The sequence below is a fragment of the Leptonychotes weddellii genome, chromosome 11 (assembly GCF_054177405.1).
Source record: "Leptonychotes weddellii isolate Sample4059 chromosome 11, ASM5417740v2, whole genome shotgun sequence".
NCBI classification, from domain to species: domain Eukaryota; kingdom Metazoa; phylum Chordata; class Mammalia; order Carnivora; family Phocidae; genus Leptonychotes; species Leptonychotes weddellii.
The window spans coordinates 90,201,621-90,219,080 of NC_138379.1; the positions used below are offsets into that span (position 1 = coordinate 90,201,621).

At 37.9% G+C, this 17,460-nt stretch overlaps 1 protein-coding gene across 1 annotated transcript in view; it reads left to right on the forward strand.

The window, feature by feature from the left end:
* C11H11orf65 (chromosome 11 C11orf65 homolog) overlaps positions 1 to 17,460 on the forward strand; it is a 67,363-nt gene that overhangs the window by 43,674 nt on the left and 6,229 nt on the right. Inside the window, exon 7 of the mRNA XM_006743759.3 lies at positions 9,983 to 10,153. Coding sequence (XP_006743822.2) covers positions 9,983 to 10,153 — 171 coding nt within the window. The remainder of the gene's footprint in view (positions 1 to 9,982; positions 10,154 to 17,460) is intronic.

Here is a 17,460-nt window from a genome sequence, read left to right on the forward strand (position 1 = left end):
ACCCATGAGTCAAAGAAGAAGTCACAAAGGAAATTTGACAATATCTTTGATTTAATGAAAATGAAAATACAACATAAAAAATTGAGGATGCAGCTAAAGCAGTACTTACAGAGAAATTTATAGCATAAATACTGATATTTAAAAAGAAAGATCTCAAATCAGTGATCTAAGCTTCCAACATAGAATCAATAAAAGAAGAGCAAATTAAACCCAAAGCAAGTAAAAGGAAGGAAATGATAACAGTAGAAATCAGTAATATTGCAAATAGAAAACCATCAGAGAAAATGAATGAAATCAAAACTTGTTGCTTTTGAAAAGAGCAATACAATTTATAAACCTCTAAATAAAATTTTAAAGAGAATGCACGCAATTCAGAAATGTCAGAAATAAAAAGCAAGATATTACTACCAATCCTACAGGCCTTAAGATGATATATTATGAATCATTTAATGCCCACAAATTGGAAGAATTAGGTGAAAGAACAATTCATTGTAAGACATAAACCAAAACTCACTAAAAAACAAATAAAAATAACATAAATAGGTCTATCTATTAAATTGAATTTTTAAATTCAATTAAATTTGAGTTATTATTAAATTGTAAGTTGAGTTTATAAAAATCCCACAAAGAAAACTCCAGTCTCAGGTGGATTTCCTAGTGAATTCTAGTTAGCATTTAAGAAAGACAATACAAATTCTACACAATATTTCCAGAAATAGGAGGGAATATGTCCCAACAATATCTATAAAGTATTACCCAATATAAAAATCACTCGGGGCTTATTAAAAAAAGATATTACAAGAAAATAACAACCAGTATCTCTGAGGAACATATATACGGGTTAGTAAATAACATCATAAACAAATGGAGTTTATCCAAGGAGTACAGGGTTGGCTTAACATTTGGAAATCAATCAATGCAATTTACCATACTCACAGACTTAGAAAGAACGTTGGATATAACCATCTCAATAGATGCAGAAACTTAAAGGTGAAAGACTGAACGCTTTCTTCCTAAGATCAGGAACATGGCAAGGGTGTCTGCTCTTACCACTTCTTTACTGGAGAGGTCCTAGTGAGTGCAATAAGGCAAGAAAGAGGGAGGAGGGAGACACTGAGATTGGAAAGGAAGATTTCAAAGAGTCTTTATTCACAGTTGACATGATTGACTAGGTACACAATCCTAAGGAATTTACAAACTTACTGGAACTACTAAGTGAGTTTATCAAGATTGTGAGATACAGAAACCAACCGTACTGCCATTATTTCAGCAAGAAACAATGGGAAATTTTTAAAAATACGTTTACAGTAACATCAGAAAAAATGAAATACCTAAGCATAAACTGAAGAAAAAATTCTGTATGACCTATCCACTAAAAACTGCAAAACATTGCTAAGAGAACTTAAAAAAGACCTGAATAAATGATGAGATATAAGGTGGTCTTAGATCAGAAGACTCCATATTGTTAAGATGTCCATTGTCTCCAAATTGATCTGTACATTCAGTTCAGTCACAAAAGTTAGAGTAGGATTTTTGGGGAAATTGACAAGTTAATTTGAAAATTTTTATGGAAATGCATAGGAACTAGATTAGCCAAAACAATTTTGCAAACACAAAATTTGGAGAACTTACATTATTTGATTCCAAGACTTACTATAATGCTACTATACTCAAGACTTTGTGTTATTAGGATAAAGACAGACATAGGTTAATGGAACAGAATCAAGAGTTGAGTAAAATAGATACACACGTATACTGATGAGTTTTAACACAGGTGCCAAGGCAATATAATTGGAAAACGATATTCTTTTCAACAAATTGGATATTCAAATGCAGAAAAATGAACCTTTACCCTTATCTCTCACACCATATATGTAAAGTTTTATATCTCAAAAGAGATCACAGATCTAAATATAAATGCTAAAACCATAAAATACCTACAAGTAAGCAAAGGAGACAATCTTAGTGACCTTGGGTTCTGGCAAAAATTTCTTAAATAGGACACAGGAGCATGATACATGAAAAAGGTGTCAAATTGCACTTCATCAAAGTTAAAAGCTTTTGCTCTCTGAAAGACAGTGTTTAAAAAAATAAAAAGACAAGCTACATGTATTTAACTAACTGGAATTTAAATAAAATCCTGAGGAAAAAAAGACAAGCCACAGACAGGAAGAAAACATTAGCAAAAAATATATATAATTAAAGTCTTGTATCTAGAATATTAAAAACCCTCAAAACTTAATGGTAAGACAACCTCATTTTAAATGAGCAAAAGATTTGAACATTCTATCCTTGAAGATACATGGATAGCAAATGAGCACAAATAAAGTAATGACTGTCATCGTTAGTCATCAGGGAAGTGCAAACTAAAACTTTAATGAGTTACCACTATATATATAGAATGGTTCAGTCTGCCTAATTGTTGGCACAGATACAGAGTGAATGCAAACTGCTACATCTACTTTGGGAACCAGTTTGACAGTTTTCTTACTAATTAATATACACCCACTATTCATCCCAGACATTCCACTCCTAGATATGTACTCAAGAGAATAAGAACCTATGTCCACAGAATGATTGTATATATGAGTGTTCATAGCAGCTTTCTTTGTAATAGCCAAAACCCAGAAACAACCCAAATGTCACTGGATAAACAAATTGTGATTATTTATACAAAGAAATACTACTCAGCAATATGAAGGAATGAACTACTGATACACATAGCAACATGGATGAATGTCAAAATAACAACGCTGAATGAAGCCAGTCAAGAAAGAGTTTATACTGGGGCGCCTGGGTGGCTCAGTCGTTAAGCGTCTGCCTTTGGCTCAGGTCATGATCCCAGGGTCCTGAGACCGAGCCCCGCATTGGGCTCCCTGCTCGGCGGGAAGCCTGCTTCTCCCTCTCCCACTCCCCCTGCTTGTGTTCCCTCTCTCACTGTGTCTCTCTCTGTCAAATAAATAAATAAAATCTTTAAAAAAAAAAAAAAAGAAAGAGTTCATACTGCAGTGAATCATGGAGCACTATGTCAAAAACTAATGATGTAATGTATGGTGATTAACATAACATAATAATAAAAAAAAAAGTTCATACTGTATGATTCCATTTACATAAAATGCTAGAAAATATGAACAAATCTGGAGATACACAAAGCAGATTAGTAGTTGTGTGAAGATGAGGGTGGGGGGATGAAGGGAGGAAAGGATGACGAAGTCCCCCAAGGAACTTTGGGGGTGATGGATATGTTCATTTTTTACTGTAGTGATGGATTCACAGGTGTATACTTATACCAAAACTCTTCAAGTTGTTCTGTTAAAGTATGTGTGTTTACTATATACCTCAGTAAAGTTGTAAAAACTTTTGTGACCCCCCTCCACCCATTTTGTCTACCCCCCAACCCACTGCCTTTGACAGTCACCAATGTATTCTGTTAATCTATGAGCTTGATTTTTGTGAGAACATGTGCAGACATTCAGAAGATCTTGATAAAGTAGTTCTTCATCTCTTGTACTTGCAGGGTGAGTTGGGGGCAACCCAGGAACCAGTTGTAAGGGTCATAGGGTTACAGCGCCTACAGTGCAATCAAATGCTTAATGCTCTCAGGCCTTATGCACTAAGGTTAAGGGCATGAGTGGGGAAGAAGTGGACTCCAGAGACCTAGGATGGAGACATATGGGCAGGTATAGACAATGCTGAGAACCTTGAACTTCAAACTCCCCTGTTGGTGGAGGAAGTTCTTCCTCCCTGTTTTGTGGGACAGGCCTTCTCTGCATAAAAGCTTTTCAGTGACTGCATCTGGCACAGTTGCTGCACGTGCTCATGCTGATTCTCCTTAGCGTTCTCCCACAAACATCGTGCATCGCCTCCAGCCCCCAGCGGGAGTTCTGTCTCAGAGCAGCCGGGACACAGAGGTACGAGATCTACTCCAGGAGGAGATTGCTTATAAATCAAAAGACTTAAAAGAATTTACCAATCTCATTAATAGGAGTCTTGGAAACATGTGTGAGAGTGAATTTTCAGGTTGCAAGATCAGAAAACGGGTTAAATTTACTGATAATGGCCACGTTCATCTAGGATTATGAATTTAATGTGTTGGCTTGAGTACCCAGAAATGATGTTAAATAGTCTGTCTGGTTGGCTAATCAAAGCCTCAACTCAACCAAAGCTCTACTATTGCAAAATGCCTGAACTTCTCTGGTATACTGTAGAAAAAAGGATTTCTGAAGTGTCAGGGGAATGCATATATTTGTTCCTCTTACATGCAGTCTACTCAGCTACCCACAGGCTGTAACCCCAGGAGGCCTAGAAGATACAGTTTTCATCAAGTCATTAATAAATGAGAGGAGCCGCAGAGTTCTTGATGAACTCCGTGGTGGCTGTTTTTATAGACTGGACATGACAGTGGTGAAAGCAGTGGTGGGATTGGTACCTTTAATTCACCAGGAGTAATGGTAGAGGTCAGGTGGTGACACAGATAGCAGCTAAACTTCCAGAAGTGCTTCCTCTAATGCAGCAGGTCGGCACAGCCCCTGGCCCCTGTTACGTTGCTGTTGACCTGACGTGTGTTCTTTCCATCCCAACCCGTAAGCAAAAAGAGAGGCAGTTTGCACTTACATGGAAAGAAGAGGATGTGCCTTTCCATCTTACTCTCAGAGCTGTGTCTGCTCTCCTGTTGTTTTCCCTAGGGGCTTGTACATCTCAGTTCCCACAGACCATCATGCATGTCCTTACATTGGTGACCTTATACTAATCAGATGCAGTGAGCAGAAAAGAACTCCCTGGTTGACTTCCTAGGACAAATGCACACCAGAAGGAGAGAGAGAAATTTTGCAAAATGTTCAGGGTTTGCCACATAGCTAAAGCTTATGGACATTTTGGGATATCCTTTCTAAAGTGAGAGATAAGTTTCAATACCTTGGCATGTCTGTCTTGAAGGCACACAGCACTTAAAGGGCTTCTCTGGATTTAGGAAGTAAAACATGCCACATTGGGGTGTGCTGCTCCAACCAGTTTTCAAGGTAACCTAATGAGGCTGCTGGGCTCCAGTGGGACATGGTGTAAGAATGAACATGGTAGCAGGTCCACAGTGTGGTCAAGGTGCTCCCACTTGGCATTTAGGGCCAAGCAGTCCCAACAGTATTGGACAGACAGTGAAATGCTGTATGAAGCTTCTTACAATTAGAGGATCTCAGCACAGAGGTTTTAGGAGTAAGGTAATGCCCTCTTCTGCCAACAGCTATTTTACATTTGAAAATCAGTTCTGGTTCTGCTACTGGGCCCTGGGAGAGACTGGATGCTTGGCAGTAGGATTCCAAGTGCTCTGTGATTATGAACTGACCTGACTTTTATCTAATCCAATGAACCGTAAAACTGAGAGTATACAGCATCATCTCAGTACAAAAGAGAATGGGTCTGAGAAGGTCCAGAGGGCTATGGTAAGCTGTATGAGCAGGTGGCTCAGATTCCTTCAATCGTGCATTGGCTCTGCTTCATCTCCATGCCTTTGGCTTCATGGGGAGTCCCCTGTGACAAGCTAACAGAGGGAGAGTATATTAGGTCTAATTCACCAGGCATCTGCACAGGATTCTGGCAACATCCAAATATGGACAGTGACTAGATTACAACCCCTCAGTAGGCCCAGAGAATGGTCAAAGGGTATCCTCCCAGTGAGCACAAGTGGTTTTCTGCTTCATATAGAAAGGAGAAGCAGTTTGAGACAGAAACCTTACTGTCTATGGGCAGTAACTGAAAGCTTCTCAGCTGATTAGGTACTTGGATGGAATTAAATGGGGGAAATTGGGATTAGGTCTGGGGACAGGTATACTCAGAATGGGCATAGCATATATTTGTGTCCTTGTGAATGTCCTCCCTAGGAGGCAGAAAGCTCTAAGTATTCAGATGGACGAGGTGATCCATCCTGTCAATGTCCATTTTTTCACCTGGCCTCTTCAGTTGTTGCTCAATGGAGCCATGTACAAAGTGGTCATGGGTATAGGGATGGAGGCTACATATAGATTCATAAACTTGGTCTTTTCCTCACTGAGGTTGTTCTGTCTCTGTAGTCACAGATAACTGGACAGCAGAAACCATTACTTTGCCTCCAACAGTGTGCTGGCTGCCTGGTGGCAGGCTGATTATGTTGGACCCTTCCCAGATAGAGGTGGCATCTCTTTGTGTTCGCAGTGATAGACAAATATTTTGGGTGTGTGTTTTATTTCTCTGCTTGCATTACTTCTGTCAGCAATACCATTTATTACAGAAGCCTTATCCATCATCATTTTATTCCATACAACATTGCCTCTAACTGGGGATGCATGTACAGTAAAGGAAGTGGTAATAGGCTGAGAACAACGCAGTACGCTCACCGTGTGTGCTGTCCCCAGAAACAGCTAGCACTGACAGAAGGCTCGTGTGATTTGCTGACGCTGAGACACAGCACCGCGGTGGGGGGAGACCGGAGGGCGAGACACCTGGAAATAAGCCAATGCACATGAATAATAATCTGTTTTATTTCTTTTTTCTTTTCTTTCCTCTGTTTACTCTCAATCCTCATCCATAACTGAGCTCTCTATTTCTAATTACATGGACATTTCTATCTCAAACTCAATTGGTCTAACACTGAATTTCTTATATTGCTCATCATAAAAATGGTTTCTTTTCCATATTCCTCTTGGCCTCAGGTTATGACACCATCATTTACCCAGTCATCCAAGTCAGAAATGTAGGGGTTCTCTTTGACTTCTTACCTGTCATAAGCTCCCGTGGGTCATCTGTCATAAAGTCCTATCAATTCTGCTTCCAGAGACTCTCCCAAGTCTGGCATGTCTGTCCCTCCCCGACTGGAGCTTCTCAGTATTCTCATCTCCACTTCACAGGCAGAGTCCTTCCACTTGGTCTCTTTGTCTCTCATCCTTTGCCATCTCTGTGTAAACACTGATGCCATGTCTTGAAAACACGAATTAAATCACCTCCTTACCCGAAGCATGTTGGGGGCTCACCATTACCTCCATCCCACATGATAGTCCCTCTCCCCAGGTTGCTCTTTTCTGGCTCAAATCCATGGCAACAAGGCCTTCACCTTGTGATGCTTGGCTCAAACAGCTTCTGAAGCCTGCCCTGACCCTGACATAGCGAGGCACGGGCACTGTTTTCGGAGGTGCCCTCACGGATGTGTTATATACTCAGTTGTCACACTTGTGCAAATCTCTGCGTATTTGTCTGCCACCTCCACTACACTGGGAGCTCCTAAAGAACAGGGACTCTGATCTATTTGTCAGCACAGGGATGTAGACATAGTAGATAGATGCTTAATGAAGACATGTTGTTTGTTGAATGAGTTGAGTGAGGGAGGGAGGGAGTGAGCCCTTATAGCTGGATGTTGTAATGTTTCCTTTCTGTAAGGTTGCAGGGGATGAACAAGAAGTGTTACTTCGTGTGCTTTGTTCACTGATAATGGCATCCTCTACCTACTTCTGCTGAGAATCAGCAGTAAACAAAATCAACAAAATCTTGATTTTTTTTACCTCTCTCTTAATTAAAAAAAAAAAATGTGGTTTTTACATTCCTTTCCTGTGCTGCCCTAGAGATCTTAGCTTTTCTTGACTTCTTTTCCAGTTTAAACTTTGATTCATACTAGGTCTTTTGCATTTTAACTTCTCTCCCTGTTGGTTTCAGAAAAATTTTTATAATTTTTTTTCTCTTTAAATTTTCTATCTTAGAATATGAGATCATTTTAAAATGGATATATTGCAGCATTATCTCTAAAGCCAAATTTTATATTGTTTTTGTTTTAAATACTGCTCATTTTTTATGAAACATGTTATGATTATTATGAAGTGATCTGTATTTCTGGTTACTGTTGTATTTGAAATTCTGTCCTTGCTGACCTATTGTTGTTTGATTACTGTTACAGCCCACTTAACTATAAATAGTGACTAATATTTAAAGAGTTTAGAACAGAATTAAATTATTGGAATAAGTATTATAATTCTCTTTAAAATGAATCCTCTTTCTATATATCCCTGATGAGAGTAAAAAATAGGTAACTGAACTGTTGTAAATCACTGTTGCCAAAGGAAAAACAAATATCATCCAGTTTCCAAATCTAGTCACAAGTGTATATTTGGGAAGGTAAAACATGGAAGAACTCATAAAAAATGTGTTCACCTCTAGCCTTCCAGAATTTTCTGATTTCTAAATGCATTTTTGTTGTGGCATCAGCATTAATTAATAAACCTGGGCCATTGGATACCATCATTCATTCATTCAGTACTAATTTTTTTGAGTGCCTATTATGTTCAGGGAATATAGAGTGGAAGATTTGCAAGTTCCACAAAGGAATCCCATCTCTGTACACAATGCTTTGCAAATGGTGGACACTCGATAAGTATTTATTACATGAGTAAGTGAATGAAGAACTATAGAAAAATTGTGAAATCATACTTTCTTATAATTTGTGCTCTTACTAACCAATATAAATCAAGAGGCATGTTCCTGCTTCTATGAAAGTAGCTCTCATGGATCATTATCTATTTAAAGTTTGAAAAAGCAAAAACTTCATGAAGGCAGAGACATATCTTGTCACTGTCCTACCTCTTACCATCCAGGAATTTGTGTGCCTTCTTTTATTGAATGCTTCCTATGTGCCAGTCATAGTTCTGAATGCTTTATAAAGACTTACACTTCTAAACCTCTCAAGAATGCTGAGGAGTATTATGACTACCATTTTAAGGTAATCTGAAGCCCAGGAAGACTAGGTTATTTGGCAAAGGTCATAGAGCTAGTAAATAAATCACAGAAGCAAGACTCAAGGCCAGATAGTTGGATATCAGAGTCCTATCTAGCCCTACACGACCACCATGCTGCTTCCTACTCTGTGTTGAATTAAGAAATGAAAACAGGGGGCGCCTGGGTGGCTCAGTCATTAAGCGTCTGCCTTCGGCTCAGGTCATGATCCCAGGGTCCTGGGATCGAGCCCCGCGTTGGGCTCCCTGCTCGGCGGGAAGCCTGCTTCTCCCTCTCCCACTCCCCCTGCCTGTGTTCCCTCTCTCGCTGTGTCTCTCTCTGTCAAATAAATAAATAAAATCTTTAAAAAAAAAAAAAAAAGAAATGAAAACAGTTTCAGAGTAGGTTAACTTTGAAAATGGAATACCATTGTAGATCTTAAAATGAAAAACCAAAGAAAAAACACCATTTTCTAATATTCTTGGAAGGACTGCTAACTTGCCTGTACACACTTAGCTCACGTTTGGGGGATGCGTTCATTTATGTGCTCAGACTAACATGAGACAGAACAGTGCAGCCGAAGAAGTCTGGACTTGGAGTCTGATTCGAAGATGGGCTCTGACATCTGCTTACTACTTACATGATCTTGAACAATTTAACTTCCCCAGCTCTCCATTTCCTCACCCGTAAAATAGGAATAAAAACAGGTGTCACAAATGGCTGTGTCTTTTTAGAGAGAATTAAACAAGATAATGTATGAAAAGTACGTGACACAAAAAAGGATATTACCATCTTTCTTCCCTTTGCCTCTCCCTCTCTTTCCTGTTCCCTCTGCTTTCCCCTCTTTACCTGCTGTTAGTCACATGACCTTGTCTTCCAGGACTTAATCTCTCTCCTGTAAGACAAGAGGGCTAATCATCTGGTCTCCAAGATCCTTTGACTCTGTAATTCTATGATTTGGTGATTTAATTACTTGGTTTTTCATTGTATCATAGCAGGGCAGTGTACCAAGGGGTGGTTTTGAAACGAGGCTTCACCAGTTAGCATGGTTGATTAAGTTGCCTTGTTTCTTTTTTTTCTTTTTTTCCCCCAAAAGATCCCATCACATAGAACGTGGTTTGGATGTATTTGAGATAAATCAGGTGAAAACCTGGTTTAATATGTAAGTGGTTTCACAGCAACAATATATGTATTAACTGTATCTACTAGTAATGACCTGTTTCACAAGATGATGTCTCCCTTCCTTTCCCCTGTTTAGGTACTATGCAGGAAACCTAGAGGCTAAGTCAACAAATCATAGAACTCTAGATTTAATTCACACAGCCACCAAGGGGCTAATGAGAGCTGTCGAAGGCGGTGGAATAGATTCTGTGATGGAATGGGAAGTGGATGAAGTGCTGAACTGGACAAATGCACTGAACTTTGATGAGTAAATGCATTCTGCTTTTACTGGGGAGCAAGGGCAGGCCTCATGTATATTTCTGATGTTCCCACCTCTGCCTCGAATCTTGGGCCCACAAACATAATCTTTAAAAAAGAAAAACAAAAAGCAAACGAGTATTGTTTGTTGAGAAAAAAAGAAGATATGAGGGAAGAATATAAAAACGATGGTATAAAAGTAGAAAAAGAGAATTAGACTTAGGTATTTTTTTTTTTAATTGAAGTATGATTAACATACAGTGTTACATGAGTTGTAGGTCTATAAACAGTGATTGGACAGTTCTGTGTGTAGCTCAGTGTTCACCATGATAAATATAGTCACCATCTGTCACCGTACAACTTTACCACACATATTATCAACTGTATTCCCGATGCTGTACTTCTCATCTCTGTGACTTATTTTATAACTGGAAGTTTGCATCTCTCTCTTTTTTTATTAACATATAATGTATGATTTGTGTCAGGGGTACAGGTCTGTGATTCATCAGTCTTACACAATTCAGAGCACTCACCACAGCACATACCCTCCCCAGTGTCCATCACCCACTTACCCCATCCTCCCACCCCACCCCCCACTCCAGCAACCCTCAGGTTGTTTCCTGAGATTAAGAGTCTCTTATGGTTTGTCTCCCTCTCTGGTTTCGTCTTGTTTCATTTTCCCCTCCCTTCCCCTATGATCCTCTGTCTTCTTTCTCAAATTCCTCATATCAGTGAGATCATATGATAATTGTCTTTCCCTGATTGACTTATTTCGCTTAGCATAATACCCTCTAATTCCATCCACATGGTTGCAAATGGCAAGATTTCATTTTTTTTGATGGCTGCATAATATTCCATTGTGTATATATACCACATCTTCTTTCATCTATTAATGGACATCTAGGCTCTTTCCATAGTTTGGCTGTAGGAGGTTTGTGTATCTCTTAATCCCCTTTATCTGTTTCACCCATCCTGCCACCCACCTCCCCTTTGACCAACATCAGTTCTCTACATTTAGGGTCTGATTCTTTTTTGTTCATTTGTTTTGTTTCTTAGAAACAAAATCTAGTTCATAGGGTCGTGAAATTCTTTGGTATTTGTCTTTCTGTATCTGACTTATTTCACCTAGCATTATACCCTCTAGCTCCATCCATATTTTCACAAATGTTGAGATCATTTTTTATGGCTGAGTAATATTCCACTGTGTGTGTGTGTGTGTATCTACCACATCTTTTTTATCCATTCATCAGTTGATGGACACTTGGGTTGCTTCCATGTCATGGCCACTGTAAATAATGCTGCAATAAACATACATATCCTTTCGAATTAGTGTATTTGTTTCTTTTGGTAAATACCCAGTAGTGGAATTACTGGATCATATGGTATTTCTATTTTCAATTTTTGAAGACCCTCCGTACTGTTTTCCACAGTGGCTGCACCAGTTTGCATTCCCATCAACGGTGCAGGAGGGTTTCCTTTTCTCCACATCCTCACCAACACTTACTAGTTCTTGTCTTTTTTATTTTAGTTATTCTGACAAGTGTAAGGTGATATCTCATTGTGGTTTTGATTTGCATTTCCCTGATGATGAGTGATGTTGAGCATCTTTTCATGTGTCTGTTGGCCATCTGCATGTCTTAGGAGAAATGTGTATTCATATCTTCTGCCTATTTGTAACCGGATGTGTGTGTATGTGTGTGTTGAGTTGTATAAGTTCTTCATGTAGTTTGGATATTAACCCCTCATTGGATATTTCATCTGTAAATATCTCCCATTCAGTAGGTTGCCTTTTCATTTTGTTCATAGTTTACTTTGCTATGTAAAAGCTTTTTATTTTGGTATAGTCCCAATAGTTTATTTTTGGTTTTGTTTTCTCTGCCTGAGGAGACATAGCTAGAAAAATGTTACCAAGACCAATATCAAGAAATGACTGCCTACGTTTTTTTCTAGATTTATAGTTTTAGGGCTCACATTTAGGTCTATAATTATTTTGAGTTTATTTTTGTGTGTGGTTTGAGAAAGTGGTTCAGTTTCATTCTTTTGTATGTAGCTATCCAGTTTTCCCAGCACCATTTATTGAATAAAATGTCTTTATTATATATTCTTGCCTCCTTTGTCATAGATTAAAGAACCATATAAGTATGGATTTATTTCTGGCTCTGTACTTTATTCCATTGACCTATGACTCTGTTTTCATGCCACTACCATACTGTTTTAATTACTATAACTTGGTAGTGTATTTTGAATTCTGGGATTGTGATGCCTCCAGCTTTGTTCTTCTTTCTCAAGATTACTTTGGCTATTTGGGGTCTTTTGTGGTTCCATTCTAATTTTAGGATTGTTCTAGTTCTGTGAAAAATGCTGTTGGTATTTTGATAGGGATTACATGAAATCTGTAGATTGCTTTGGGTAGTATGACCATTTTAACATTTAACAACCAATGTGCAAGCACAGTATATATTTCCATTTGTGTTGTGTTCAGTTTCTTTCATCAGTATCTTACAGTTTTCCGAGTATGGGTCTTTCACCTCATTGGTTAGGTTTATACCTAGATATTTTATTCTTTTTGGTGCAATTGAACATGGGATTGTTAATTTCCTTCTGCTACTTTGTCATTAGTACATAGAAATGCAGCAGATTTCTGTATGTTAATTTTGGATTCTGCAACTTTACTAAATTCATTTATGAATTCTTTTTTTTTTTTCTTTTTTTGTAGGCTCCTGAGCATGGAGCTCAACATGGAGCTCAAGCTCATGACCCCCGAGATCAAGAGTCAGATGCTGAGGGGCACCTGAGTGGCCCAGTTGGTTAAACATTTGCCTTCAGCTCAGGTCATGATCCTGGGGTCCTGGGATAGAGCCCTGTGTCAGACTCCCTGCAGGGAGACTGCTTCTCCCTCTGCCCCTCCCCCCACTCGTGCTCATGCTAGTGCTCATACTCACGTGAGTACTCTCTCTCTCTCAAATAGATAAATCTTAAAAAAAAAATAGTCGGATGCCTAACGGACTAAGCCACCCAGGCACCCCATTTATGAGTTCTAGTAGTTTTTTGGTGGAGTCTTTCAGGTTCTCTATATATAGTATCATGTCAACTGCAAATAGTGACAGTTTGACTTCTTCCTTACCAATTTATATGCTTTTTATTTCTTGTCTGATTGCTGTGGCTAGGACTTCCAGTGCTATGTTGAATAAAAGTGGTGAGAGTGGACATTCTTAATCTTGTTCCTGATTTTATAAGAAAAGCAAGCTCTCAGTTTTTCACCATTGTTAGCTATGTGTTTTTCATATATAGCCTTTATTATATTGAGGTATGTTCCCTCTAAACCTACTTTGTTTAGAGTTTTATCATGAACAATATTGTATTTTGTCAAATGCATTTTTACCATCTATTAAGAGGATCATATGGTTTTTCTCCTTCTTATTGTTAACGTGATGTATCACGCTGATTGATTTGCAAATATTGAGCCACCCTTGCATCCCTGAACTAAATCCCACTGGATTGTGGTGGATGATTCTTTTAATGTATTATTGACTTCGGTTTGTTAATATTTTGTTGAGGATTTTGCATCTATGTCATCAGGTAAATTGGCCCATAGTTTGCTTTGTTTTGTTTTTCTGTGGTGTCTGACTGGTTTTGGCATCAGGCTAATGTGTACTCATGGAATGAATTTGGAAGATTTCCTTTCTCTTCTGCTTTTTGGAACAGTTTGAAAAGAATCAGTATTAAATCTTCTTTATTTTTTTAAATGTTTAATTTAAAGTCAATTTAATTAACATATACTGTATTATTAGCTTCAGAGGTACAATTTAGTGATTTGTCAGTTGCATATAACACACTGCTCGTTACTTCAAGTGCCCTCCTTAATGCCTATCATCCAACTACCCCATCCCCCGACCCACCTCCCCTCCAACAACCCTCAGTTTGTTCCCTATGGTTAAGAGTCTCTTATGGTTTGTCTCCTTCTCTGTGTTCGTCTTATTTTATTTTTCTTTCCCTTACCCTATGTTCATCTGTTTTCTTAAATTCCACATGAGTGAAATCATATGGTATTTGTCTTTCTCTGACTGACTGACTTTGCTTAGCATAATACCCTCTAGTTCCATCCACATCATTGCAAATGGCAAGATTTCATTCTTTTTGATGGCTGAGTAATATTCCAGTGTGAGTGTGTGTGTGTGTGTGTGTGTGTGTGTGTGTACACACACACCATATCATCTTTATCCATTCATCTGTCGGTGGACATCTGGGCTCTTTCCATATTTTGGCTACTGTGGATCTTGCTGCTATAAACATTGGGGTTCATATGCCCCTTCAAATCACTATATTTGTGTCCTTTAGATAAATACCAAGTAGTGCAATTGCTGGGTTGTAGGGTAGCTCTATTTGTACCTTTATGAGGAACCGCCATACAGAGTGGCTGTACCAGTTTGCTTTCCCACCAACAGTGTAATAAGAGGGTTCCTTCCCCTTTCTGCACGTCCTTGCCAACATCTTTTGTTTCCTGAGTTGTTAACTTTAGCCATTCTGACTGGTGTGAGATGGTATCTCATTGTGGTTTTGATTTGTATTTCCCTGATAATGCTGAGTGATGTGGAGTGTTTCTTCATGTGTCTATTGGTCATTTGGATGTCTTCTTTGGAGAAATGTCTATTCATGTCTTCTGCCCATTTCTTGACTGGATTTTTTTGTTTTTTGGGTGTGGAGTTTGATAAGTTCTTTATAGATCTTGGATACTAGCCCCTTACCTGTTATGTCATTTGCAAATATCTTCTTCCATTCCATAGGTTACCTTTTAGTTTTGTTGACTGTTACCTTTGGGTGCAAAGCTTTTTATCTTGATGAAGTCCCAATAGTTCATTTTTGCTTTTGTTTCTCTTATCTTTAGAGACATGTCTAACAAGAAGTTGCTGTGGCCGAGTTCAAAGAGGTTGCTGCCTGTGTTCTCCTCTACAGTTTTGATGGACTCCTGTCTCATATTTAGGTCTTTCATCCATTTTGAGTCTATTTTTGTGTATGGTGTAAGAAAGTGGTCCAGTTTCATTCTTCTACATGTGGCTGTCCAATTTTCCCAACACCATTTGTTGAAGAGAATGTCTTTTTTTCCACTGGATATTCTTTCCTGCTTTGTTGAAGATAAGTTGACCGTAGAGTTGAGGGTCCATTTCTGGGTTCTCTGTTCTGTTTCATTGATCTGTGTGTCTGTTTTTGGGCCCTCACTATATAATCTTGATGATGACAGCTTTGTAATAGAGCTTGAAGTCCGGAATTGTGATGCCACCAGTTTTGGTTTTCTTTTTCAACATTCCTCTGGCTATTCAGCGTCTTTTCTGTTTCCATACAAATTTTAGGATTGTTTGTTCCAGCTCTATGAAAAATGTTGATGGTATTTTGACAGGAATTGCACTGAATGTGTAGATTGCTTTGCGTAGCATAGACATTTTACCAACGTTTGTTCTTCCAGTCCATGAGCGTGGAATGTTTTTCCATTTCTTTGTGTCTTCCTCAATTTCTTTCACAAGTGTTCTATAGTTTTCAGAGTACAGATCCTTTACTTCTTTGGTTAGGTTTATTCCTAGATATCTTATGGTTTAAATGTTTGGTAGAATTCACATGTGAAGCCATCTGATCCTGGACTTTTGTTGGGGGTTTTTTGATTACTGATTCAATTTCATTAAGAGTGATTGACCTGTTCAGTTTTTTCTATTTCTTTGTCATTCAGTTTTAGAAGATCATATGTTTCTAGGACTTTATTCATTTCTTCTCAGTTCCAATTTTTTGGCATATAATTTTATATAATATTCTCATAATCTTTTGTATTTCTGTGGTGTCAGTTGTAATTTCTCCAACTTCATTTCTGATTTTATTCTCTGGTTTATCAATTTTGTTGATCTTTTCAAAGAGCCACCTCTTGGTTTCATGGATACTTTCTATTGTTCTTTTAGTCTTTATGTAATTTATTTCCTCTCTATTCCTTTTTTTTTTTTTCCTTCTACTAGCTTTGGGCTTAGTTTTTTCTTTTTTTTTTTTTAGTTCCGTAGGTGTAAGTTTGGGTTGGTTGTTTGAGATTTTTCTTGTTTCTTGAGTTAGGCATATATAATTACAAACTTTCCCTTTTAGAACTGCTTTTGCTGTATCCCATTGATTTTGGACTATTATCCTTTCATTTTAATTTATCTCCATGTATTTTTTATTTCTTCTGTGATTTCTTTGTTGACCCATTGGTTGTTTAGTTTAGCTTTCATGTGTTTGTGATTTTTTTCGGTTTTGGTGGGGTTTTTTTTGGTAATTGATATCTAGTTTCATACAGATATGGTCAGAAAAGATGCTTGATATGATTTCAGTCTTCTTAAATTTATTGAGATTTATTTTCTGGCCTGGTTTTTTTGGCCTAACATGTGATCTGTCTTAAAGAATATTCCATGTGTACTCAAATATGTATTCTGCTGTGTTTGGATGGAATTTTCTGTATACATCTGTTAGGTTCATCTGGTCTAATATGTTGTTCAAAGCCACTGTTTTCTTATTGATTTTCTGTCTGGGTAATCTATCCATTGACATAGAGGCAGTGTTAAAATCCGCTAATATTATTGTATAACTGTCTATTTCTCCCTTAATATCTGTTAACATTTGCTAGATCCTTCTGTGTTGGGTGCAGAGATATTTACAATTGTTATATTCTCTTGTTGGATTGATCCCTTCATCGTTATGTAATGCCATTCTTTGTCTCTGGCTACTGTCTTTGTTTTAAAGTCTGTCTTGTCTGATATAAATATTGCTACTCCGGCTTTTTCTCCACTTCCATTTGCATTATTCAACACCTTCACCAGCAGTCTGTGTGTGTCTTTATTTTGAAGTGATCTCTTAGAGGTAGCATATAGATGGGTCTTGTTTTTTAATCCATTCTGTCACCCTTTATCTTTTGATTGGAGTATTTAGTCAATTTACATTTAAAGTAATTATTGATAGGTATGCACTTATTGCCATTTTGTTAATTTCTTTTTCTGGTTGTTTTTGTAATTCTTTTCTGTTCTTGTTCTCTTGCTTTCTTCCCTTGTGGTTTGATTGTTTTTCCTTAGTGGTATTCTTATATTCTAACTTTTTCTATTGAGTCATAGACAACAAATTTTCAAAGGACTCCAGCATGATTATTTGGAATATTTCAGTAACATTACTGAACTCAAGCTACTGATTATCTCAGGCAAGACCAAATTTGCAAACATCTTCCCCTACTAATGGCAGGTGTTAGGTATAAGCACCATTTTCGCAGTGTATTTATGGACTTCACAGTCTACTCTCTGTTAGATCTTCGTAGTCATC